We start from the raw sequence: 26200 nt of genomic DNA, 5'->3' as shown, positions 1-26200 counted from the left end.
TCAAAATCGGTGTAATGAAAAGTCTAAGCAGGAAAGTTTGTTTGTTTGTTTGTTTGTTTTTTCTCTCAGACAAAAGGACTATCCATTGACTCTGAGGCATCCTGACAAATGAAAGACCTTGTTTTCTCAAAGACATGCAGGCAAAAAGTGTATACGGTGTGCAATCTCATCTTTTTCTTGTATGTGCTTTTACCACTTCACTGCATGTACAGGGAGGACCTGGACGGAGCCCATTGCAGAAGCACCTATTTGATACGACTGTTTACACATTTAGAAAAATCAGAATTAAAATGTACTCTGTCCATCTGAATAAAGTTTCAGCTGTTAAATTGCACATGAGTAGCATCTTGCAAGAATTAATTAGTTTCTTAGGGCATGGTAGTCTTTATAAAAGTGCACAAGATTTTACTGTTTGAAACCAATCAATTATAATGCTTGTGTCCCACAGGATGGGTTGACCCCCCTTCACTGTGGAGCAAGAAGTGGCCATGAACAAGTTGTAGAAATGCTGCTGGATCGTGGTGCCCCTATTCTTTCCAAAACCAAGGTAACTGGTGCTGTTTTCAACTGGGATAATCCTTGTAATGTTATTAATTTTTTTTTTTTAATTCTGCATGTCTCATTAAGGGTTTGAAAATAACTTCCCTGTATCATAGCTATTTAAAGCAACTGTGTGGGAGATCTCCAAAGTGAATGCTGTATGTAGTGCACGTCTGCATATGTATAATGTGTTAAATAGAGATACACAAGAAAAGGTTTCTGTGCCAACCTAAAAGGCTTGTATGGTAACTTTATCCCCCAGAATTTCAGTAGTTGCAAATCTCTGTATCTATCCTGGAACAAATATGTTGTGATTACAATGTATCTTCAGCTTGCACTGAATTACCCTAAGGCTGCAGTAGAGATAAGAGATAAAAATAGAGCAATGTCTCTTTGCAAAGACAGCTCATATTTCCTTAGGACTTAGCCTGGCTACCAGTTTCTCCACTTTCTATCTCTCTACAGTTCATCATGCAAAATTCTTCATGGGAATTTCAGAACACCTGCGCCACGGTGTGCAGATTACTTTAGCCCTAAGAGTTGGCATTAAGGCACACACTTGCAGAACTCTCCTGGTGCTGGTCTCTGCTGTGCTGTTATTGCTGATTTCAGATCTCAGTGCAGCACTCTGCTTTGTACCATCGCTACAACCCATGACTTACGCATTGAGGACTGACAGTTGGGTTGTGCAGTTTGTTGAGGTCCTTTCTCAAGATAACATTCCACTACATTTTTTCTCTCAGTCTGTAAGCAGTATATTTCCAACATTTCTTGTTTCCTTCTGTTATTTTTCTCTCTCCTGTCATCCTGTCCTATTCTGTCTCAGTGCCCTTCTATATTCTGCTTTACTCCTCCCTCTTCTTTCTTTTTTTTTTCTTCCCCTTACTGGAATATATTTAGCATTTGTTTGGGGAGGTTGGCACCAGCTTTCCTTTGCTCAGTGAGTCACTGGCAAGTGCTGTCATGGGTAATCTGACAGACAGGATCCACCCATCCTTTGCATGTGGAGTTTCTATGGATTTCCACAGCCTTGACTTGCAAAATTCACAAGCGGGGGGACACAGTAACGGGCTGTCCAGCAGCCCCCTCCCTCGAACACATCTCTGCACTGCTGCCACTCTCAGAGCCTCGAGCTGGTGCTTCAGGGAGTAAGGCTCTTCCTCACTCTCTGATATCTCAATTAGTTACTTAAAGAAGAAAAAGTAAAACACTTCTGTTTCCACTGACAGAAATGAGAACCTCTCCTAAGGAACTATGTGTCTTTGCCTTTGCAGACTTTGTGTTGGTGTATGTTATCCCTAAGGTTAACCTGCTGTTCAAGGTTTGTGGGGTTTGAATGTGTTCCTCTTCCTTAGGAGAGTGACACAGCCTGGCCCAGAACCGCCTAGCCAAAATCAGGCAGATGAGAACATGGGATAGTTGGTTTGAAATAGCCCAAGACTGAACGACACGCTTTGTTTGTTGACCTGCAGAGGCTTATGGAAACAACTCTGGTAAAATGGAGTTCCTCCTCCTTGGAAAGGAAAAAAACTGTTATATGTGTTAAAAAGTGAAAAGAAGAAAACACAGAGCTTCCTGAGTTTCCCTCTGATGTGTTAATTCTGCTGTTTTCAGAAAGCAAGCTAAGAAGTAGCAGTGCCTATGAATGACATTAATGAATCCATCCAGATGGCACTGAACTACATTACTGTCCTTTGCAAAAATAAGTTGTTCCATTCTCTTCACTTTAAGCCAAATATTATGGGAAATAGGACACATCTTTGAAAGAATTTGAACTTCAGAAAGTTTTCTCATGTTATATAAAACTCTTTCAGAAGAATAACCGGACTGCAGTTTGATAGCTATTTCCTGCTAGAGATTGTTTAGTGCAATGCTGGCCCTTTTTCACACTGGAATAGCCTTAGATTTATTTTCAGGGGAGGCAATGATGGAGTGGATTAGCTGGGGTTTTCTTCAAGCAAAAGGAAACCTGAATTCTGCTTCTGAAAATGCCAGTGATTTTCTGCGTGAAAAGTTCTATCTTCATGTATCCATTCCCATCTTTTTTAAATTACTGGTTTTCTAACATTGTTTTGCTCCTTTCCCTTTCCCCTTCCACTGCCAAGTTAATGACACTTTCCCTGATTACAGTTCTTTGACACAGCTACAAAATAAGCTGTGTGTCACTCATAATTTGATATTTGCCGAGTCAGGCATTTGATGCTTTATTTCATCTTTGTCGTCCTCTTCAGAGGTTTTTTTTTCCTGTGACTGTCAACATATTTGATTAATCCTGAACGTCCTCACCTTTTGATATTTTCTTGGAAATCTTCATAAAACCAGTAATACAACAGTGTTCGTGTAGTGGTTCCATCTTGAAGTACCTAGTCACTTTTTATAGTCATTGATCTCTTACAACGTTGAAATGGGATAGGAGAACATTGTAACGTGGGAAGACAAAGGCATTCAAATATTAAATGACTCCTGTAAGATTGCAGAGTATCTTCCACCGCAACAGAATTAAGAGCAAAACCGGTTTAGGTCATAACAAAAGACAATATTCCAATGACGTTTTTCCTTCATCAACTTTTTTAGCATCCAGTCTTGTCTCTTGCTGGTTTAGGTAAAGTCTGGCTGGTTGCTGCACTTTTCTCATCCCCGACAGATTTTTGTGAAGCATCTTGCTGATTTTCCCAAACTGATGTGTGGCTGCTCTGCTTCTTCCTTCTTTCCCATCTGTGTCAACCTCTTTCATAAAAGCTTCTCCTATGAGGGAGTTCCGTGACATCTTCTCAGTTTCTTACTCCATTAACAGGTGTAGTTTATTGGCTGTTACTGTTAAGAATTACACTTTTCACTGGAAGGATCTTTCTTATAAAAATGGAACAGGACAGTGTATGAAGATCCATGGTATTTTACCATCACCTAAAAAGCCTCATCAATTCTAAACTGTTATCAGGAGGGCTTTGATGCCTGCCAGATATGAATCTTATTTTTTATTCTACTGTTTAACTGCACTAGAAGACAGTGGAAACATTTAAAATGCATTGCTAATATCAAGCAGATAATTGCTGTGGTAGCCTTTGGGAATGGGAGAGAGGCTTATCCAAACCAACATGAATCACAAGTGAGGTGCCCATGAGATAATCTTACTTGAAAGATATAGCTGTGTCCAAGAATGTCTGCTTCTCAGCATTGAATGTAAACTGCTTTCAAATTCTGAGAGTATTAGCCTGTTTGCTTTCGCCATCCTTCTTCCATGTCACTTTGAAAAATCATTTTGCTAGGTATTTCCCTCTTCATTTGAATGTTTGTCATTACTGTTATGATATGGCCGTGGAAAAGGGGAAGAAAAACATCATCTGTTTCAGAAAGCCCCAGATCTCAGCTGGTTTTATGTTACCTCTTTGTCTTTGCTAACTGCAGTCACATGAGGGCACTGCATCTGTGAGCAAGAGTTTCGCTTTCTTCCTGATGGCAAACATTGCGTACTGTCAGTCATTTATAGATTATATACTATTATGTGTTACCAGAATAGCTCCTGCACTTGAATCTAATTTTGGCATTAGAAGGACTATTTTAAAAAAAACCCAACAGCTCGAAGAATACAAATGGAAGAGGATTTGTTGCAGTATATCTAAGGAGCTCATGCACTTAGAATCATAGAATCACGGAATTGTAGAATCACCAGGTTGGAAAAGACCCACTGGATCGTCGAGTCCAACCATTCCTATCACTTGTGCTAGCAAGATGCCTTTCATTCTGGCATATTTTTTAATCTTTTGTCATGAAATTGAGTCAGTCTTTTAAAGTTCTGAGAATTATTTCTCTTGTGTTTTTACTCCAGAAATGTATATTAGCAGCTTGTTGATTGTATGTAGTGCAAGAAACAATTTTTGATAGACATTTTGTTCCTAAACATGAATATCTCCCAGGCGTTTCCCTGATGAGACAGAACTTTACCACTGCTGCTGGTAGGTCACATCATTGTGGTCTTATTCAGATTTTTTTAGCCCTGCTACACTTGACACTTCTGTTATTGTACTAATGCTGGTTGGGGAGAATGGTCTCCACAGGTGTGTAATGTTGGGTAAGGCATAAGTCTAACCCAGATTCAGGAAAAAAACTAGTGGAGGAGTGAGGGAAGGTTGTAATGACTACTGAGTGATGCTCTGACCTGCTCTCTCATGCCTGGTATATGCAGACTACATTAGAGTGGTAAGTGAAATGCAGCTTTTAGGAATAGCAAGTATGAAAAGTCAGAAAGTGCTGTCCTTCACATAACTCATTTAATTCAAGCATCTTATGCAGGCTGAAATAAGCTACATTTAGAGCATTGCTGGTATGATATGTCTGTTTTTTTAAGGTAGAGTTACCTACAAACTCTAACCAAATGAGCTCCAAATTCCATATCACTTTTGCCAGAGTAAGAATCCTCGTTGTTACACTGAACAAGAGGGTGCTCTCTGGGCTTATAAAATCCTTCATACAACAAATGCTCTGAGAACAATGTGGAGGAGTTTCATTTCTCTGAGCATCCTATAACCCGTAAGCATTGGGTCTTTTTGTTCACAGAATGGTTTGTCTCCGTTGCACATGGCAACACAAGGAGATCATCTAAACTGTGTTCAGCTTCTGATTCAGCACAACGTGCCTGTAGATGACGTCACTAATGACTATCTGACTGCGCTGCATGTTGCTGCCCACTGTGGTCACTACAAAGTTGCCAAGGTTCTCCTGGACAAGAAAGCTAATCCTAATGCCAAAGCACTGGTGAGTACACACCGGGTTACTATTCACAGCTAAACATTCTTCCAAAGTTCAGTGAGGCTTATTTGAGAGTTATGTTCTGCCTGCTGAGGGTTGACAGTTAGGATTTGTTGTAGTGCTGCAGCCCAAGAGAGGATGCTTGAGATTCAAAGTGTTAATAACGTATTGTGTAATCAGAGTAGACCTTTGCTTACGGGTGGTCAACAGTGATTTTTGAATTTCTAGTGTAACTAGAGTGGTCTTGCCTCCTGGTAGCTTGTTATGATTCTAAACATGTGAAGCTGCTGCAGACATAGCTACTGTAGTTTTTGGGTATGGAAAGAATTCTCATTTTTAAAATGTTTGTAAAAAGAAAATAATCAACTTCTCCTAAAACAGAGAATTTTAATCACTCTCTAAGTTATGAAAAAGTAAATAGCAGGAATGAGTTACTTAAAAATATTGGTGATGTTTTATACTTATGTCAATGGGGTCATATATCTTTCTACTTCAAAAACAATTTCAGCAACAAAATCTGTTAGTGTAATTAAACTGCATATAAACTGAATGCATTAATATATTTTGTGCAAGATAACACTTGCAATCCTTTCTTTTTTCAAATGTCTTTTTGATTTCTTCCTCAATAACTGGTCCAAACGAATTTACATTCTGACATTCATTGGACTGACTGTTGGTTTCACAGCCTTGTGCTACTCACTCATTCAGTTCCTGAAATGTTATATGAGCTCCTGAAACCCTCATAAGCCAGGAGGGATTGACTTTCTTGAAAATAGCACTGACTCCATAGATTTGTTTCTTTCAGCCCCTCTGAGTTCTTTTTTCGTTGTCAAATCAGCCTGTCATCAAGTGTCTTTAGTCAAGGTATTATGTTATATAGGGTTTGTTCACTATAACCAGCAAGTGAGGAGGGTTATAAGGCCTGTAATATTTATTTTTGCCTTCTGAAATAATCAAATCATTGTCAGGTGTGGCCTGTTAGGGTTGCTGGCAGTGGCCTCTCATTGGTCTGGTAGCCTAGCCACAAATTTCCTTTTCCCCTAAACCTTTCGGTATTTCCTTTTGTTCTGTCCTCATCCCCACTCAGGATGATTAGGTAGAAGGAGCCTGAGTGCAGTAGCTGGAGCTTGAGCTCCCTCTTCCCTGAAATCACATCTGAGTTTACCCTGGACATTGTCCACTGCTAAGGAGAGAGCCGAGAGCTGCTCATGCTTAACTGGAACAGACAGTGACACTGACCCCAAGTTACAAAGGCATATGAAATTCTTAGCTACATGGCAGGTAACAAAAGCTAATTTTGATCAGATATGAGGGACCAGTTCTGTCAGCTGTTGCAGAATTGTTCTGCAAAGACTTTTTTGATGAGTATACAGAGCAGCATCAGCAGTGCACTAATGTTATTGTACTAGTTTGGATGCTGTGGACAGCTTATTTTCCTGTTTTACTTGTTTTCTGTTGTATCATCTAATACCAAATAGTATTTTTAAATGTTCACTCTGCTGCACATGTAAAAAAAAATAGTAGTAAGATTACTTTAGAAGAGGATCCAAATGCCAGAGCTGGTAAAGTGCTTTTTTTTAACAGCAGTTCTGAAAAATTAAAAGAAAACAAAAAAGCTCCTTCAACCCCCCCACACTCAGTTAACAGTGAATATCCTTAAGCAAAAATGAAGCTTTTGATAGTTTTATGTGAAGCGAGAATTTTAAAAAATAATTTCTTTATTAGAGTCAGCAATATATTTAATAATTACAACTGGCTTTATGAATACATCTTTTTAGAAGTTTTTTCTCTCTTCTACACAAGCAATTTAATAAGGCAAAAACAAATCTGAGAGCTGTTTTATTAAAATAGAGGAATATTTTATGTGGATTCCATGCACAATTCTAATTTTTAATTACATATATGGTATTGACAAGTACATGCTTTCTCATTTACAGAATGGTTTCACACCCCTACACATTGCCTGCAAGAAGAACAGAATAAAAGTAATGGAACTTCTTCTGAAGCATGGTGCATCAATCCAAGCTGTGACTGAGGTAAGAAGTGGACTTTTCAGCTTTGTCTTTGTTTTTCCTAAAAAATTCATTGTAACTGTATTGATTAATTTTTTTTTATATTTCCAAAAGAGCAGGTGCTACCATTCAAGTCAACAATTATTTTCAACAAGGTCTCTCCAAATAATAAAAATTAATAATAAAGTCAGTTGCCCTAATGGATGACAACACCCCAAAAAAATGACATAGTTTGGGAGTACAGTAGGGATAACACATGAAACATAACGGATCTTATAGCAATTTTTTAAAATTAATTTTTTAAAAAGATCTAGAATTTCTGCTAATTTTCACCTGCAATATAAGGCACAGAAGACGAAATCACCCTGTTAGGCAGATCGGGGTGAAGACTGCACTTCACTCAAATCCTATTTTGAAAGTTGGTCTAATTCACAAACATTGTTTTGGCTTTCCACACAGAAATGTTATTCAGTCACCACCATGGGTCATCACAAATCAGTTAGACAAATCAATATGCTAATACTTCAATCAGCATGAGATGGTCTACACCCAGTTATTGACACAATTTAGAGTTCAATTTAGTACCTTTGGAAAATTTGGTTTGTGTGTGTATACTCTGCTGAGTTAGGAGGAAAGGTCACATATATGAATGTGTGATCACTGACGAAGAAACGAGCGTAGAAAATTATAAACAATGCCATTGATTAAACAAGATACAACTTGGAGCAGTTCATATCCCTTGAACAGAGTCTAGTTTAGTGCATGGGTGTTTGTTCTAATTATTGAAGACTAAATCATGCAGCCCCCTCGCTGGCTTTCTTGAGAAAGGACTAAGCCAGCCCTTGCTACAGCTCACGTATCCACAGACTGGTTTTAAAAGCCATAGGGCTTGTAGAAGCAGCTGCCAGAGTCTAGTTTGAAATCATGTTAGCAAATAGGAGGTGCAGAGAGAACCCTAACAGAAGAGATGCTGTGTCTGTCCTCAGTATTAATCAGTCACCATAGAAGTGGAAAAACTATCTATTCAATTTCATCCCATTTAAATACAAAGAATTAAACGAATGAAAGCAGCACTCCTTAACAACACTGTCTTGTGTGAGTAAACCAGGTTAACAGTCTTACCCATATTCTCTGCTTTTAGAAGAAAACACTACTACCTTCTCTTGGTAGTAAAACTGCTTTCTGCAGCCTCTGGCTGACTGTTGCTACAGCTGTGCAGAAGCAGCTGTGAGGAGGCTTTAGGGTAATGCTACTTGGAGAAATATTAACTATTGATTGGATTTCTAAAGCAAAATCCTTGAGGTCATCCCTTGCCAAATGACTGCTCCCTTTTTTCCCCTTCCCTCCGTCCTCTTTCTTTTGCTCCAGCTGGCCTTTTATATCTTGCATAAGGGCAGTGCTGCAGATTTGTGATGGTGTCTCAAGGTCCTGAGGGAAGGGGGGATTCTCGTGAGCCTGTGTCATCTGTACCTGTCCCTCTCTGGCTGGGTGCCACGGTTTTAAATTCTATTTTTTCCTAGAAAAACAGTGGGGATGGTGCTCACCACTGAGGTCAGTAGGCTTTTTTGTTCACCCAGAAGCAACTGGATTTGGTGAGGGCATGGACGCTGCATCATTTTTGCACTAGCTGTGTTTTCCAGAAAGTCTCACCCCCGCCTTCTTAATTTTTGTTTTTTAATTTCTGGTCCAAAATTATATTTAGCAAAAAACCTAAGAGAGAACTCTTTATTAACTATAAATTATTTTAGTTGATGAAGAATTGCTGAATTCCTTGAACACTGACAGGCAATTCCAATTCTGTGTGTTCTTTAGTTTAAGCATATGTATATATGTTTTGTAAAGAGATGTGTGAGTAGGTATTTAAATTTGATTTTGGTTTGATTTTCAGTCGGGCCTGACTCCAATCCACGTAGCTGCATTTATGGGACATGTAAATATTGTATCGCAGCTAATGCATCATGGAGCATCACCCAACACAACCAATGTGGTGAGTAACAGGTTTCTTTTCAGCATGGCAGGACTGCAAATGCATTATAATACCTGGGAGCAGCACTGTTGTTCACCATCCACCTCCACAGTAGTTGTGGCTCCAGCTGGAGTCACGGAAAGCGCAGCCTCTTGTCTCCTGCTCGAGACACACTTGACAGGTTGAGGAAACCTCAGAAGAGGCTGACCTTAAGCAGACTCTGCTCTCTTTGTTTTCTCAAGTAAAGAATGAGAACATACTGTAGCTTCTCATATGTAATTTTTGAGATGCGTAGTTGACTGTTGAGCGCTGTTTTCCCAGGACCCCAGGGGGCTACCATTTAAGGGAAGTTCTGCTCTTACCAACAGGTTGCAGCAGATTGTTAGGACATATTGCCAGTGTCCACACGGCCGTACAAACACGCTTTTCTACTGGATGTGCTCTGCGTGCCCCAAGGCTCCCAGGGCACGTGTAAAAACCGTAGTCATTGTTAGATGGATACTTAAAATCCAGAAAATAGGGAAAAAGTAGAAACTTGTTGATTCTTTTTAAGTTTGGCCTGAAAATCTCCTTTTCACCTTCCATATACAGGTGCAGTTAGAAGACAATCTTTTATTAAATTCTTCATCTACTAATTTGATTAGATTATATAAAAATGCGACACCATTTGTAAAATAGCATCTGTTTGTACATAATGACTTATTGATGTCCAAAAATGTGGAAAGCACTTTCCTTTTCTGCATTTATTCTGTGTTCCCTGGATTTATATTTAAATAAGTCCATGAAACCTTAGATTAATATACTCAGTAATGATTTTTTTTCCCTGTTATTCACTTATCTCAGTGCTTGTCAGATAACCAATGATAGTGAGGACACAGGGTATAGCAAGAGGAAAGCCAAAAAATATGTGTATCTGAATATACAAAATTTGAAATAATTTTTTTGTTTGACTGAATTAGGCTCTGTTTAAATGGATGTAATTTTTAACACTGTTAGTAAAATGCTAATAAATACAAAAATTGCAATGTCTTTTTTCAGCAAAAGCCTAGTGACAAAGGCACTATTGTGTTGAGAAATTGGCCCTGAAATAAATTGCTTTGTAGCATACAGCTAAGAGGTCAAAAATGGAATTAATCTCCCATCATATTTCCAGACAACTACTACAAAATATTCTAGTGGAGATCATACTGAACTGGGTCAATAGTATTTTTGTATGGGGTTTTTTATGTTGGGGTTTTTATGTTTTTTTTATGTTGGGGTTTGTTTTTCCCGCGGTGTGTTTTTAACAATATTTTGGGTTTGTTGCTGCATGTTAGAGAGGAGAAACAGCGCTGCACATGGCTGCCAGAGCTGGCCAAACAGAGGTTGTTCGATACCTGGTACAAAACGGAGCTCAGGTGGAAGCTAAAGCTAAGGTAAGGTGATGGTCCAGGTATAATAACCCTAGATTATCTGTAATTAACAAAGTAAGGTACTTGCATTCTTCTTGTATGTGTGTTTTGGAAGAGAAAGGGAGATGAAGCCAAGAGCCCTGGCATAATGACAAGTGATATTTTGTTATATACACTTCTACTGTAGTCATGAGTGATCTGCATATAAGAGAAAAGGCAGGAGATGTCAAGTTGATACCATGCCCCTTTTTTTGTCAAATTTTAATATAAACTATTCTGTGTTTGAACAGTTTTGTTTTGGGGTGGGAAGCGAGGAGGGGGAAGAATGCCACAAATCTGCTTTTATTGCTGCAAAACTGTAAACCCTGTGCTGCTGCTGTCTCCTGTCATGTCCCTAAAGCATCAGCCTGTAGCATTCAAAACTTCTAAAGAACATCTCGTAAAGTAAGGAGGCAGGAAACATAGGGGTGGAAAGAAGAAACAGACTCAACAGAAACAATTGCAATTGAGAAAGATAATGGGGAAGGAAAAAGAAATGGTGAAGAGCCACTGAAGAAACATACAAAATTATGGAAATAGAAGAGAGGAGAAGGAGATACATCCACTGTAAAGTTATCTTTAATCAAAATCCAAAGCAAATTGTTCACCAGTAAAAAACACAATGTCTGATGCTTATTGCAAGTTCCTAGGTAAGAATATGCTAAGCACCTCAGCTCATCCCAGGCAACTGAGTGAGTTGTTAACATTACTGGGGGAATCATAGAAGAGGTCAAGATGTGAGGAATAGAGCATTGGCTGCCTTTTAAGAAAGGTCTCAAATTCAACAAGTAACTCAAAGCCAAGTGAGGCAAATCCAGATGAGGAAAACTGATCAGTTTATTTACGGTTATGGGTTATGTTCCTGTCTGGAATATTTCATGATGCATCAACAAAGTGCCATGTATCCTTGTTATATGACAAAGAGAAAGCCACCATGCAATATTCACTAGGTAAGACCTGAGTAGAATTAATGGTCATCTGCAATTTTGAAAAACAATAGAATCTAAGGAGGTGGTTGATTCACCTTCCCTGGAGGTGTTTAAGGCATGGGTGGACAAGGTGCTAAGGGACATGATTTAGTGTTTGATAGGAATGGTTGGACTCGATGATCCAGGGGGTCTCTTCCAACCTGGTTATTCTATGATTCTATGAAATATTTTCTGTCAAACTGTGAACCTTAGTTTTCTTATATAGGACTGTGTTGTTTCCTTTATGTTTAGGATGACCAAACACCGCTGCACATTTCTGCTCGACTGGGGAAAGCAGATATAGTACAGCAGCTGCTACAGCAAGGAGCATCTCCAAATGCAGCTACGACGTCTGGCTATACGCCCCTGCATCTTTCTGCTCGAGAAGGACATGAAGATGTAGCTTCTGTTCTTTTGGATCATGGTGCATCTTTATCTATTATTACCAAGGTAAGGGAGTTGCTTAAGTGATAGTTTGAATAGTAAAATATACCTGTAGCAAGTGGTACTTGTGAATTAAATGCTGCAAAGGTCATACGTACATATAAATAATGTAAGAATTAACTGCATTTTGTTAAGAGGGTACAAAGCTTCATGTTTTTGCCTCAGAGCCTGACGTATAGCATATCACAGCAATCAGACATGCATTTTCTAGGCATGAAAGGAATGCAGGGCAGAAATTCCTGAAAGACGTTGTTAAACTGTTACCCAGCCTTGTACTTGGGTCTTTGGTTGTGTGAAGAAAGGAACTGCTTCTTTCTTCTTTACTCTTGTTTAACATAGGTAGATAGAGCTTTGCCTTGCAAGGGGAGGCCAGGGCAATTAGGAAGCTGCAAACTTGCCGCCTGTGCTCCTAACTATGTAAGGGGATGGATGGAAACAGCAATATCCTTGTAGATCAGAGGCAAACCTTGCCCTGAAAAAAACTGCCCAAGGCTACTATGTAATTGCTTTCTCTTGCAGAAAGGATTTACTCCTCTACACGTGGCTGCAAAATATGGAAAAATTGAGGTAGCCAACCTCCTGCTTCAGAAAAATGCATCTCCTGATGCTTCTGGAAAGGTAGGACAGATGAAATCACTGCCACTTGCACAGCAAATATCTAAATGCACATAATATTCTAATAATATCCTTCTACCTACTTACCATTACACTAGTATCCATAGCCTGGGTTTAACTGGAGTGTGTTTCTTATAATATTCCAGTCCTTGTTGGAGCTGTCAAGAGTTAGCAAACTCTTGACAGAAGTGACTTTTATTGTCATTAATTGGCAAGAAAATCATGTCATCTCCATACTCATCCAGGGGAATGGAGGCAAACCATTACCCTGCCTTCCTGCTGAGATTATTTACAGTCCTTATCAAAGTACTCAGGCAGCTGGCTCTGCTCACCCAGGTCTCATGACAGGGGGCAAAGCCCACTAGCAACTCAAGCTTTCCAAACCAGCCCAGCTTGGATTTTTACAGATGCAAGGGACAGTTTACTTATCCACTGCAGTAAAAGAAAAACATTGCTCTGAGTGTGACCTCAGGGTCAAAATTCTTTACCCGCTCCATCCTAGGGGCAGCACAGATATGTGCTTCTCTGTCGATCTTCCCTGGGAAAAGTGAAAAGGGCTTTCACAGATCAGTAAGGGTTTTCAAATCTGTGTTTTATTTTTTGATTCTGAATTTATCAAAGACTCTGGATACAGGAACGAATAACAAATGTGTTTTTTCACCTTATCTACTCCAATTTTCCAAACTCTTAAGTTGTCCCCAGGGAGGGTTTGTAACAGCACTTGTTTGTTCTGCATGTGTTTTTAGAGCGGTTTAACACCACTGCATGTAGCAGCACACTACGATAATCAAAAAGTGGCACTCCTACTGTTGGACCAGGGAGCTTCACCTCATGCATCTGCCAAGGTACATGTACCGGTCACTTTGGGGTAACAATACCTAGAGTTTTTTTTTCACTTTATTCACTGATCTTTCTAGACTGTGTTTGCAATTGCAAGGGGGCTCTGTGACCTTGTTTTTTAATATCTCACCACAACATAAAGCTGTTAGAATAATTCTGCAGGTGAATAAAATAGTAGTAAAGGATGAAGAAAGCGTAGATGTGGAACCATTTAAAATCTTTAGGTCAGTCTTGGCAAATACTGAGCCTCACTTTCACTTGTCTGGTCTCCTCAGTACCTTCTCCAAGCCAGCTTTATATTGTTGCATCTTAACATCTATGCAGGGCAAACTTGGAGTTAATACCTAGCTAAACAGAGGGTGGTTCTTCTGTATTGTGCCCTAGGATAACTTCTGACGTGTGATACATTTTTCGCTACAATGCATGTAATTATTAATGCAATTCACAATACTTCTACCACAGTGCAAAATAAACAATGTTGGGCTGATGATTAGACTGGATGATCTTAGAGATTTTTTCCAATCTTAATGATTCTGTGATTTTATGATTCTATAAAACAACCAGTCACATCCCTGGTTTGATTGCAATTTACTGTAGGCAAGACAACACATAGTGTAAAATTTCAGGGGATGTGAAAGAATAAATATTTAAATGTATTCTAGTTCTGAGTAGAAGAAAGAATTTAGAGGAGCTTAGATTGCCTGCATCTTTTGTGCATCCCAGTTTTAAGTATGGATCAATATCAATAGTTGGACAGCAGCAATAAGTAAAACGGGGTGGAAGTACACGTAGGTTAAAGCAGGTAAATGCACTGAAAGTGCTCCATCTGAAACAACCTAGATATGTTCCTAAAATTACTGAAAAAATTCAAAACAAAACAAAAAAACACTGTGGAAAAAGGGAGAGCTAGTGGAAAAGCCAGTATTGTGGATAGACAGACACCTCTACTTGACTGCTTTCCTCTCGCACATGGCTGAATACAGCCACAACACTAGAGTCCTTCTGCATGGCTAAAGAAGAGGATGGAGTCTGTCATACATGGTAGGTCCTGGAGCTTATAGTGCAAACGAGAGGAAAGTTAAATAAACATGGATAGCCAGCAGCAACAACACAGTCTAAAATCAATAAAGTCAATGGTGGCAATCTGCCAGAGCGGTGCCCCAGGAGGTGAACTGGACTGATCTCTGATCTTTTCCTACTGCTACGCAGCACTCTTAAATGCCACCGTAGCCCTTCTGAAGGGAATGAGAAGACACTGACCCAGTTTTCACTGAAAGAAGCTGCCAGTGGACTGTGTATCTTATAGGGGCAGGGATTGCAGCAGCCACTGCCAAGGGCTTGGGAAGTTCAAACCAAGGTGGAAGCATTATAGACTATCATATGTTACGCAAACTCCTGTGTCAGGTCACCTTAGCTTCCCCATCTGTAACAGAGCACTTCTGCAGCTATCACTTCAGACGCTGAAATGCCAGCTGTAAGTCTTCCTAAAAGAAAGCATTTGCTAGTGTTCTGCAGCGAGTGAACCACAGCAACACTGAGTAGAGCATCAATACTAAACAAAATTAACGGTAGCATGCTTGTTGCTTTAGGCACCCGCAGTGCAGTCATCTGAAAGATGATGTTGGTAACAGCAGATGATTTCCCATTTCTTTTGTAGATGCGGTCTAATAAATAAATGAGTTGTGTCATATCTCATCACTGGCTACACCGTTAGTTTCATCAGTTGTTTTTTCTGCAGCACTCCTGTCTCTAACACTGATCTTAGGACTGGCTCATTAGCCTGGCCCAGCAGCATTTACCTTGAAGAGCGATCAGTGAAAGGGTGTGGGCTGCAATATACACAGTTAGTCTCTTGGACCATTCTTCTTCTCTATGGGCCATAATTAGGCTTGTGCCTAATTTTAGTTTGGCATCTACCTTACAATGCTTCTCCTCCTCTCCCCCCAGCCCACAAAGCCTCATTTTTTCTCTGTCCCTTCATCTTTAACCTTCTTCCCTTTTTACATCTTTCCACTGGTAGCCAGAATAACCCAATACCCTTCCTTCCAAACTTCTCTGTTCCCTTCTCCATCTATGCATAGTGACAGCCCTTATCATGAGGAGAAGATGCAAACTGAGACAGAGCTGAAATTCAGCTTTTATTTCTCAGCTCTTTTTTTTCTTCTTTTGGCAATGTGCTGCTTTCCATTCCACTGAAAGCAATGTCTGCATATTTCTGAGGAAAAGGCTTGAAAACAACATTTGTTATTTTACAAACTATACATGAGCTCAATTTAAAATACGGTTTAGGATATATGCAGGATTTAGCACATAACATTTAGGATTTAATAGGTGCTTATTTGGTGATGGCAGTTTTACATGTCAGTCTCATGCAGGAAGTCTTAGAGAGAGGATGGTGTGTATTTTTCCTGAAGCATTTTATCTTCTAAGTGGCCATATACTTCCCTTATTAATTGTGACACCGTGTTTCCTGGGTGTTGTTTTGAAATATCTTCGTATCTAAGGCCTGAGCTGAATTTGAAATGAATTTTGGAAATTACAGTACCTTTTCCACATGGAGTCAGTACTGTGCAGCTCTCTTGCTTCTGGATTACTATTAAAGCTTTCTTGTAATAATTTCTGTGCCACTGTATATTTATTGTTCGCTCCTACCTGCATTATCCTGCATTTGTGTGACTTGCCTGCCCACATATTCCAGCCCTGGTGCCCCACAGGATGCAAAGAGGTTTTAGAATTATAAAATTTTATCATGCAATAGATAACTGCATTTTTTTTTTTATTAGTGGGGTCATTTTCATACTGGAAGGAATGAAAAAAATAAAGGATTCAAGACTAAAGTTATACGCTTTAATTTTCCCTTGATCAGAACAAAAAGAGCCTCTTAGTGAGGTTAGGGTAAATGCTGCAAGGAAGCCCATATTTCATGTGCATAATGTTTTCATTCCCACTGGGAAATGGGAAAAAACGCAAATGATAACAGCTGTTCTGAGTTATCAACAAACATCATCTCTTCTGTTTGCTAAGGATTTTATGTACATTGAAGGAAAAGTAGGAAATATCTGTGAAATGGAACTGAAATTCCTGTTGCTCTAGCCTGTGATCTTCTGAACAGGTATTTTTTTCCCCAGATTTGAGAGTTTCTTTCAGTATCCTTCTATTTGTAGCGATACCTTCAAAACTAGGTTGCTTAAGGCTCTGATACATTAATTTGTGCTGCTAGTTAATAATGTATTTGACTATGTTTGACAGAATTTTTAGAATTAATGACTGACTTACATAGAGTCGGGTAGGAAGAGTAAAGTGATTTATCACATTGTTTAATGAGTAGCTTGCAATGAAGTGCTTTCTGTTGACAGAATGGCTACACACCACTGCACATAGCTGCCAAGAAAAACCAGATGGACATAGCAACGACACTGCTGGAATACGGTGCTGATGCTAATGCTGTGACCAGGCAGGGTATTGCCCCTGTGCATCTTGCCTCTCAGGATGGCCACGTGGATATGGTGTCATTGCTTCTTGCTAGAAACGCTAATGTAAATCTCAGCAACAAGGTAAGTGTTCCTTCTGCTTGATGCTAAGATGATAAATGTGGCGACGGGGAGGATAGCCCATAAGTAAATTTTGTCCACTGTGATTCTACAGGTTTTGAAAACCACAGCAGGTGTTTGAATGCACATCATCATTTCTCCTAGCAAAGAGAGCAGGATGCCACATCACATTAAATGAACTGTATTTTGTAGTACAAAATGTAGTAAGTTTTGATGCTAGCACATGCTGCAGAGGAATTTTTAATCCACCTCCTTTCCTTCCACATTATGCTAGTCTGCCAAATGCCCAGAGAGAAAACGTCTTCTTCCCCACAGTGATTAGTGGGGTTGGTGTCTGTCGTTCATGAGCCTCTAGATATATGCCTGCCCATTAAGCAGTGGGAACAAGTAACTCTTCTAATGGGATAATAACAGCAAGGTTGTCCGAGATTTTGTTCGTTTATATAAGTGATTCTTCCTCCCCAGGGGGTGTTTCTCAGAGCTCAGTGACTTTTGGTGTAATTTCTCCTGGGGGCTGAAAAGGGAAGTTGATAGATTTTAGTTTCTCTATATATGAATTCATAGGCTATTAAGTCTTTTCTATATTAACTGTTCTAGCAAATGTGCAGCCTTAATTCCTTAAATGTCCCACTAGGCACGAGAGATGTAAAATGTAGTTTCAGCATGTATTTATGTGGCTAAAGTAGAAAGACAGGAGACAAATTTTTCATGGAAAATATTTCTTATTCTCAGCTGGTAGAAAAAACCTGTATCCTGTGAGGCTGGGGATGATGCTGCACAGGGCTGCTGTGTTTTCCTGTTTCTAATGTTACAGTTTGGTTATTTTTGGGCCCTCCTTCAGGAAGCTTCTTTTGCAGGTGTTGATTTTTTCCCCAGTCTCAATCAAGTGTGTGGGATTATGCAGTGCAGGATGTACTTTGTATACCCACAGGGCACTTTGCCATTTACACATTCTGTATCACATTGGCTATCATGGTTTTGCTGCTAAGACTAATACAGAGAGTATGATTGCAGCTGCTTGGCATTTTTATTCAGTCCCACCAGAGGTTAATTACCTGCAACATCCTTCAAACCATTACTGGTTGTAATCTCTAGTTTCTCATTATACTGATAACACCACCTTTTGAAAATAGCTCCCCTGTACTCCCTTAGGGATGCACATTTCCACCGAGCTCCACACCTATATTTGAAGCCAAATATTTAAAGCATGCTAACTTTTGAGTTTTGCAATGGGAATAAAAAGAACATTTGTTTTCTTCAGGATGTACGGAATGGTTGGGAGCTGAATACTCAGAGCCCTGGTGTGAGCACTGAGCACTTACTAAATCTTTTTAGAAGGTTTGGCTCATAATATCCAGGCTCCATTAAGGAATTTTCAATTGGTTACTGTTATATATTTGTGGAATGTGGCCCCCTTAAGCTACACTGTTATCAGGATTGCATGTTTGAGTGCAGTACAGTGGGATGCTCTCAGCAGTGACTGCCTTTGGTATCATCATGGACATGAGTTTGGGTTGCACATGTAGGAAACTTTGCAAGTTTTTCAGCCTGATGTGCCAACTGCTGCCACCTGCTTTTCTGTCATTGGTGCTACAGCCAGTAGGAACAGGAGAGAAAAAGAAGTATAAATTTCAACTAATGGATATACTTTACTATTCCTAACAGTATCCCCTCAGTAGATTCTCTCTTCTACCCCTTTACCTGTGGTCTTTTATGTGACAGAAAGTTGCAGAGCTTTCTAAGGTTTTAAGGATTTTTAGATCTTAAGTTTCAGATAAGAAGAATAATGACCTATCCAAAAAAAGTAAGAGTTTCAGTGCATCATCTAGCAAGTCTGTATACGCCCTGGGCGGAGGGAAATGGTCGTGATCTCAGGGAAATGTATTTTTATCTTTACTGTTTCTGTTTGAAAATGGTTAAGTAGAGTACAGGTAGGGACAAATCTGAGTGTATGTTACTTTTAGAGAACTTCTAGAAGTGTAAACATTATTTTAAAATGTTACTCATTCTAAGGAAGTGAATTAGCCGCGAAGCAAAAAAATACTATGCAACTTTTTCTTAAAATGCTATAATTTGCTATCCCGCTTTGAACAGTGCATGAAGAAATCTTCCTTGTGTAAAAGTAACATTAGCTTCCTGGCTTTAAAATTGTACTTTCTTGCAAATCAACAGACGCCATTAGGAAGCACATTACACAGTGAAAGTAGAATTTATAATTTCTTTATATTCAGCAGGATGTTTTGGGTCTTGCTGATACCTGGATTTGCATTTTAATATTTATGTGCCCGCTCTGAGGATTGTTACTTGTTGCTTCTAATTTTTAGAGTGGACTGACGCCACTCCACTTGGCTGCTCAAGAGGATAGAGTCAATGTAGCAGAGGTTCTTGTTAACCAAGGAGCTGCAATTGATGCGCAGACAAAGGTACAAACACCACTGTTGACATGTATTATTTTCTTGCAGCGATGAATGAGCCTGTAGATGGAATTAATAATCAATTTCAGAGTGAAACTGGAATAACAGCAGAAAAACATTCCTTCTAAGAAGTTATTATAGAGTGTATTCTGAAAACTGAAGATATGTAAACTTTAATGTTTAGTGTTATTCTCAGTCTTCTAGCAGTAAGCTTATTTCTTGCCAAATATTTAGATCAATATAGGTTTAGATTGTGTCCTACTATTGTGTTTCATTGAACCTAAGTGGGATTGATCTGAATTTACTTAAGGAAACTTCCAGAAGAGCTTGTTCTGTCTCTCCAGAGAGTTATACAGTCTTTCACCCTATGTATACTCACATCTGCTTTTAGTATTTTTTACATCGCAAGTAGAATCATAGAATCACCAGGTTGGGAAAGACCTCTTGGATCGTAGAGTCCAGCCATTCCTATCAAACACTAAACCATGTCCCTGAGCACCTAATCAACCCGTCTTTTAAATACCACCAAGGATGGGGACTCAACCACCTCCCTGGGCAGCTGTTCCAGTGCCTGATGACCTTTTCTGTGAAAAATTTTTTCGTGACATTCAGTATGAACCTCCCCTCCTGGTGGAGCTTGAGGCCATTCCCCCTTCTCCTGTCACCTGCCACTTGGGAGAAGAGGTCAAAAACCCCCTCTCTACAACTTCCTTTCAAGTAGTTGTAGAGAGCAATAAGGTCTCCCCTCAGCCTCCTCTTCTCAAGGCTAAATAACCCCAGTTCCCTCAGCCACTCCTCGTAAGACTTGTTCTCCAGCCCCCTCACCAGCTTTGTTGCTCTGCTCTGGACTCGCTCCAGAGCCTCAACATCCTTCTTGTGGTGAGGGGCCCAGAACTGAACACAGGATTCGAGGAGCGGTCTCACCAGTGCTGAGTACAGAGGGAGAAGAACTTTCCTGGACCTGCTGGTCACGCCGTTTCTGATCCAAGCCAAGATGCCATTGGCCTTCTTGGCCACCTGGGCCACTGCTGGCTCATGTTCAGTCGCTGTCAACCAACACCCCCAGGTCCTTCTCCTCCAGGCAGCTTGCTAGCCACTCTTCCGCTAGTCTGTACTTTCCATTCAGCTGACAGTAGAAACAAAATACAGAACTGTTACTGAAAACATCTGTATTTACAGTGGGAGAAACAATGTGAATGCAATGTAGGCATTCCTGACTCTTAAGTGGTTAATATTTTTTCCCATGACTTAAGAGACTTTATGAAATGAACTGATCTGCTTTCCCTGAGCTGATACTAAATAGCCACCCATAGATGTGATTCTGTGAGTGAAGCCTTTGCAGAGGTTATCCCCTATTCCTACAACTTGACTCAACCTTCATTACAGGATTCCTCTCAATTTCTAAACACCTCTGTTTTGCAAAGCATAGTGAGGTGAGCTATTTCGTCATATGGGTACATTCTAGAGAACTGATTTTTTCTGGTGTCCCAAGTTCAGACTAGACCATTGTTCTGGTGGTAAACATTAACCTGTTAGGCTGTCAGTAAATATTGCTTTACTCTACCTTCAGAAATAATATTAGAGATAAAACATTTAACTCTTGAAGACAAATTTGAAATTTTTTGTCATTGTTTTCTAATATGAAATACTTATATGTGATGGTTATTGCAAAGTTACTTGTGTGAAAATAGTTTTGCGTAAAGAAAATATTTGGATCCCTAAATAACAGACCTGACTTTCTGAGGTTTTGAGGATGCTTTTGAGACCCCAAGCAAGGATGCCTCCCACTTCATAGTACTGGTTTTTAGAGCAATGTTGTGAGCAAATTCCAAGAGCCTGTGTACAAATGGTGTTAGTCTCACTAAAGCATATACAGTGCTCAGTGCTCAGAATGTGATGATAATGATCTCAGTGTTGATTACGCTATATTCTTCATGCATTGTCTAGATCTCTGAGTCATTCCTTTAGCCAGACTAGAAATCAATTGTGATCAAATACTTGGACTATAGCTGATGAAATCAGCTAAATGAGCCAAGTCTCACAATCTGACCTGCATCCTTTGTGCAGAGTAGCAGCTTTCACAATTTTCTGGTAGGCGTGTGCCACAAGTTAGGTACTATGCTTGCATCCCAGAAATATCCAGGTATGTGAGATTGTCCAGCAATATTATCATTCTATCATCGCATTGACATCTCAGAAAGGGTTGACTCCATCATTATTTCTGGGTGCAACTCAGCTGATTATAATCCATGACAGAAGGAGAAGTTGTTGTTATGGGATTTTTCTACTGTGTAATTCCAGCTGTACTGGCTACTGATTTCAGTGACATTCTTCTGATATGAAAGTGAAGTAGTTCCATTGGAATCTCAGGAGCTTCTCCAGCTTTACACTTTTGTAATGTATCCTCAACTTATAATTTACACATTAATCAGTCTGGGTTCTTATCATCTGCTAGATCATCCAGGAGCAGATGAGATCTGCTCTATTGCATTCTTTGCACAGTTTCCTCAGTTGCCTTTCTGGAGATAGTTCCTATCTGGTTTTGGTTTTGTAGCAAGACATTGCAGAACCTGCTCTTTCAACTTGGTTAAAGCCAAATTACCTCCTAGCCCGTACTACTTGTCTCTAAGTATTTGCCTTTCTCCCACTCTTCCCTGTCCCACAAATAGTAAGTAGTCTACGGAGACATTTACATCGACAGGTGCAGGCAGTCACGTGTCCCCTTTTGCCTGCTCTCCAATGTCCAAATAGGATCTAGTTCTGGACTTGGTGGCCTTTTCGTCACATTAGCATGGTGGAAACATCTGAGATACTGTCACAGCTGAGAGGCAGGGCATGTTTGTTTGGTCTCAAGGCCAGCCTGGCACAGTTGTACAAGGTCTGTTCTGAACTTAAAGCCTGGCAGGGTGGCAGCGTGGTGGAGCAGGCAAGTGACTCTGTAGAGTCACACAAAAAAGGAGCTTCAGTTTCTCATTCAGAGATATCCCCTGAGTGGAGCTGAATTTCTTAATTGCATCTATGAAAACGAACTGGTCAGTAAAACCACACACAGGGGAAAAAATGCAGTCACATTTGACTTGAATCCTACCTTCTGTAACAGTCATGTAATTAAAAAAAAAAAAACAAACAAAAAACGCCCCCAAACCACAAAACAACAGTAAGTCCCTTATTTTTTCAGCTTTATACTTCAGTTATATATGCAACAGGTGCTAATAAAGAATAGTTTCCCAGTACAGATTTGCTTCCATGGGACTGCCTCATAGTTGTCAGGAAGTGGGGCAGGGACTCATAGGTCAAGCAAAGTCAGGGTGTATTTAAGCAGTGCTACTTTGTGGTGTAACAAATCACCTGTCTGGGAAAACATGCATTAATCCTGTAGCCTTTGTGGTGGAGAACACCTTCATTGCCTTATCTTCTTGCCTATCATGCTAACTTGTCCTCTCTGCTGTAGGAGACCCCCTTCCTTAGGAAGAAAGTGCCTGCAGTCCTTGCAGGATCGTGTTAGCTTGATGCCTATTCACAGGCTTCTGCAGAGTTCCATGTGCTGGGTTTGTGCAGCAGTGAGTTCTCCAGGCTTCACACAGCCAGCCTCATCTGCCAGATATCCACTCACTACCACCTGTGATGTAAGAAAATTGCCAATGTGGTACCATGTATTTTAGCAGTGAATAGTTTCTCAACAAACTGATAATCATCTTGAGTTCCTAAGATGAGAGCTGACAAGCTCTGAGCTTCTACAATGAAGGAAAATTATTATGCTGTTAGAACAACCATTTGTTGACCTCATGTTCTATGCAAGTGAAGTTTAGATGATTGGCTTGTAGAATAGCAGCTCTGTAGTTATAAGCTCTCTTGTTTGGATGGATTAACTGTTCTACGGGAATAAAAGGTCTGTGCATGTTAGGTCTAAAAGCAGAGGCACTGGGGAGCAAGATATAGCAACAGCTGAGTTGGCTTCAGAAGCGTTGTTACTATGCTTGCACGATACCATCCAACGTGTCCAGTTTAGTTTCATCACTTCAGACATACAGGAGCAGAGATTTGGCCATCTGTGCCTTAATAGTCAGTGGAGCCATACAGCTTAGAATGGCATTATATTGTGGATCTCCACGTCACCAATAATCTATTTTCTTCTCTCCGTATGCTTTGGTTACCTCAGCTATTGTGTTCTACATAGCTATGCAATACTCTTTTTATTCTTTGTTTTTAATTTGTTTAGATTCTCTCCTTATAATATTCCCCATTCCCCCAGGTTAAGTGAGCATCAGGTATGTCACTCCAACATAGGATTTGCAGTAGAGGGAGAACATTTACTATCTCAGCAAGTCATTCAACTTCTTGGGTAGGGACCAATGAGCTATCATCTTCCATCTCTGGTACATGTTCTTTAATCATCATTTATTTATAACTTACACTCCCTGTGAAAACATCTAGAGTTTGCAGTTCTGACACATGGGAGTTCTTATTCCTGCTCAGGCTCTGGGGGCCACGCACAACTAAGGTGATCAGAGGAGAAGATTAGGAAGAAACATATTTTGTATTGTGAAGCTACAGCGGGGAAGGAAAAAAATCTAATACTACATGCATAACATTAGTCTGTATGATTAAGATCAGTTCTGGTGCTAAAACTCACGAGCATTTTCAAAATAGCTCTCAGACTAAACCATTGCAACTGTGGTTCTCTCTTGGGGTGGTTTCCCTCCCACGATTTTTTTTTCCTGAGCTTTGTTGTATAAAAAGGCATGAAAGGAAGAATAACTGCTATTTTGGAGTCCATTTATTGATGGCGTTAAGGCATCCTTCTGGTTCTCTTGCAATAATTAACTGCATAGCCTTTAATCCCAGAGCTGCAGGAGTCTGTCTTGGTCAACACTGAAGAGTAAACAACACTGGTTTAGTGTGCCAGAACTAGTGCTTGAGAGGCCACAAAGCTGCTCCTGCCATTTGGAGATGGGATTTTGTTATGTGGTTTTAAGCCTAGCCGTGTCAGACAGCTCCAACTGATAAGCCACAGAAAACACCTTATCTTTGTGTGCAAGAAGCAGATAACAGGATGGTGAAAAAGTAGCAACACTAAAATGCACTTCGGGTGGTGAATCTTCAGAGCTGCTTGAAAACCCTACCCACTCAAAAAGCTTTAAAAAAATGAATTTAGTGTTCACAGAAGTCACATCAGTTTTTGTTCATTCTGACATACCATTTGTGTGTCTGAATTTAAGTATTTTAAGGAGTTTTCAGTGCTGAAACTCTGTATTATGCAATATCATGCTTAACACAAGGAATGTCCATCTTACACAATATTGGGAGTTAAAAGTCATTCTGAAACTTTGGCTGCAAGGAGATATTCCTTCTGTGGTTGTCATGTTGTCTGTACAGAAGCTATTCTGGTACATGTGATGTTGCTTTTGTTGCAGGGATTTTGTGCTGGGAGCTGGCGTGAGTAAATGTCATTTCATGGCTCAGTAGGTCTCCACATGTCATTTTTCAACTGTTTATCCCACTGGATAGTGTTATTGTAGGATACAGCATTACTGTGATGGACTGGCAAAGGAAGATTGAGGAGAGAAGAGCGCTGGTTTGGTCAAGGATGAAGAGCAGAATTTGGAACTTTGATCTCTGCACAGGTTATTTTAGTCAAACAGATGCTACACTGCACCTAGCACTGGTTCTCTGCCAAGAGAATTGATGGTCTCATAGCCCCTGCTTGACTGTCTGGAAAACAAAGCCAGTAATAAACTGTCCTTTGTTCCTAAAACTATAGTATTGGTAGAAGATAATGGTGACTGAGAGGCCATGATGTTCTTCTGCAGGCTGAGTTGAGCCTTTTATTTCAGATTTATTTATGGGGATTTATTCAGGTCTGCCTGCCTTGTTCTGACAGAAGCCCCGTACCAGACCAAGTGCTTCAGTGGTTTGTAACAGCAATCCAGTTTTTCCATGGGAGTACCTAATTTTCAGCTGGAGAAAGAGATAGGCAAAAGACAAGGAGGGTGGGAGGTGCTACAAAGAAGAATCACTTTCACATAGAATGGACACTCAAAACCAGATACCTTCAATATATCTTCATGGCACGTTCTCCCTCTCTTCTTGGCTCTTGGTACATTGGTATGAAGACATTTGTGTGGAAATTTCCAGCCTAATAATGTGCAATAATGAACCTTAGCAAAGTACTGCAACATGTTAAGCCCTGATTCAGCAAAATGATGAAGTGTGTAGGTACACACAGGTTTGCCCATTTCATTCAATCAAGGCTGGACGCCTTTGTGATCTTTGGATCTAGAGCATTTTCTAGCCTTATCAACAATAATAATGTGACTTCATTGTCTGACATTCACAGCAGAAAAACAAAAACAGACCAGCTTGAGAGTCAGCATGACGAGAAAGATGCAGAAATTCAAGCTGTTAAGATTTATGGTTACCAGTAGAGGATATTAAAGTAATTCACTGACATGTTATACAAGACTTGTGATAATATCCCTCAAAAAAAATGAAGAGCGAGTGAATAAGGGATGCTTTGTGTTTGTGTGTTCCATTAGAATTGAAAAACTCAGCATTTCTGATTTTTTTTCTTTTGATGCTTATTCTTGTGGCTGTTGATAAGCTCTTCACAGCTGTTAACTCCTGTATTGCTGCTCATTCTTCAAAAAGGCTCGAAGCGGCATGGCAGCTGACTG

At 39.9% G+C, this 26200-nt stretch overlaps 1 protein-coding gene across 5 annotated transcripts in view; it reads left to right on the top strand.

Moving 5' to 3' along the window:
* ANK3 (ankyrin 3) overlaps window positions 1-26200 on the top strand; it is a 345846-nt gene that overhangs the window by 231836 nt on the left and 87810 nt on the right. For all 5 annotated transcript variants that reach the window (XM_069864352.1, XM_069864356.1, XM_069864355.1 and 2 more), the window contains 10 exons: window positions 449-547; window positions 5095-5292; window positions 7224-7322; window positions 9187-9285; window positions 10581-10679; window positions 11915-12112; window positions 12626-12724; window positions 13468-13566; window positions 16918-17115; window positions 19437-19535. In XM_069864352.1, coding sequence (XP_069720453.1) covers window positions 449-547; window positions 5095-5292; window positions 7224-7322; window positions 9187-9285; window positions 10581-10679; window positions 11915-12112; window positions 12626-12724; window positions 13468-13566; window positions 16918-17115; window positions 19437-19535 — 1287 coding nt within the window. The remainder of the gene's footprint in view (window positions 1-448; window positions 548-5094; window positions 5293-7223; window positions 7323-9186; window positions 9286-10580; window positions 10680-11914; window positions 12113-12625; window positions 12725-13467; window positions 13567-16917; window positions 17116-19436; window positions 19536-26200) is intronic.

The sequence above is a fragment of the Phaenicophaeus curvirostris genome, chromosome 9 (assembly GCF_032191515.1).
Source record: "Phaenicophaeus curvirostris isolate KB17595 chromosome 9, BPBGC_Pcur_1.0, whole genome shotgun sequence".
NCBI classification, from domain to species: domain Eukaryota; kingdom Metazoa; phylum Chordata; class Aves; order Cuculiformes; family Cuculidae; genus Phaenicophaeus; species Phaenicophaeus curvirostris.
The sequence above is the reverse complement of the archived record's forward strand: the minus strand, read 5'-3'. Positions and strand labels throughout refer to the sequence as shown.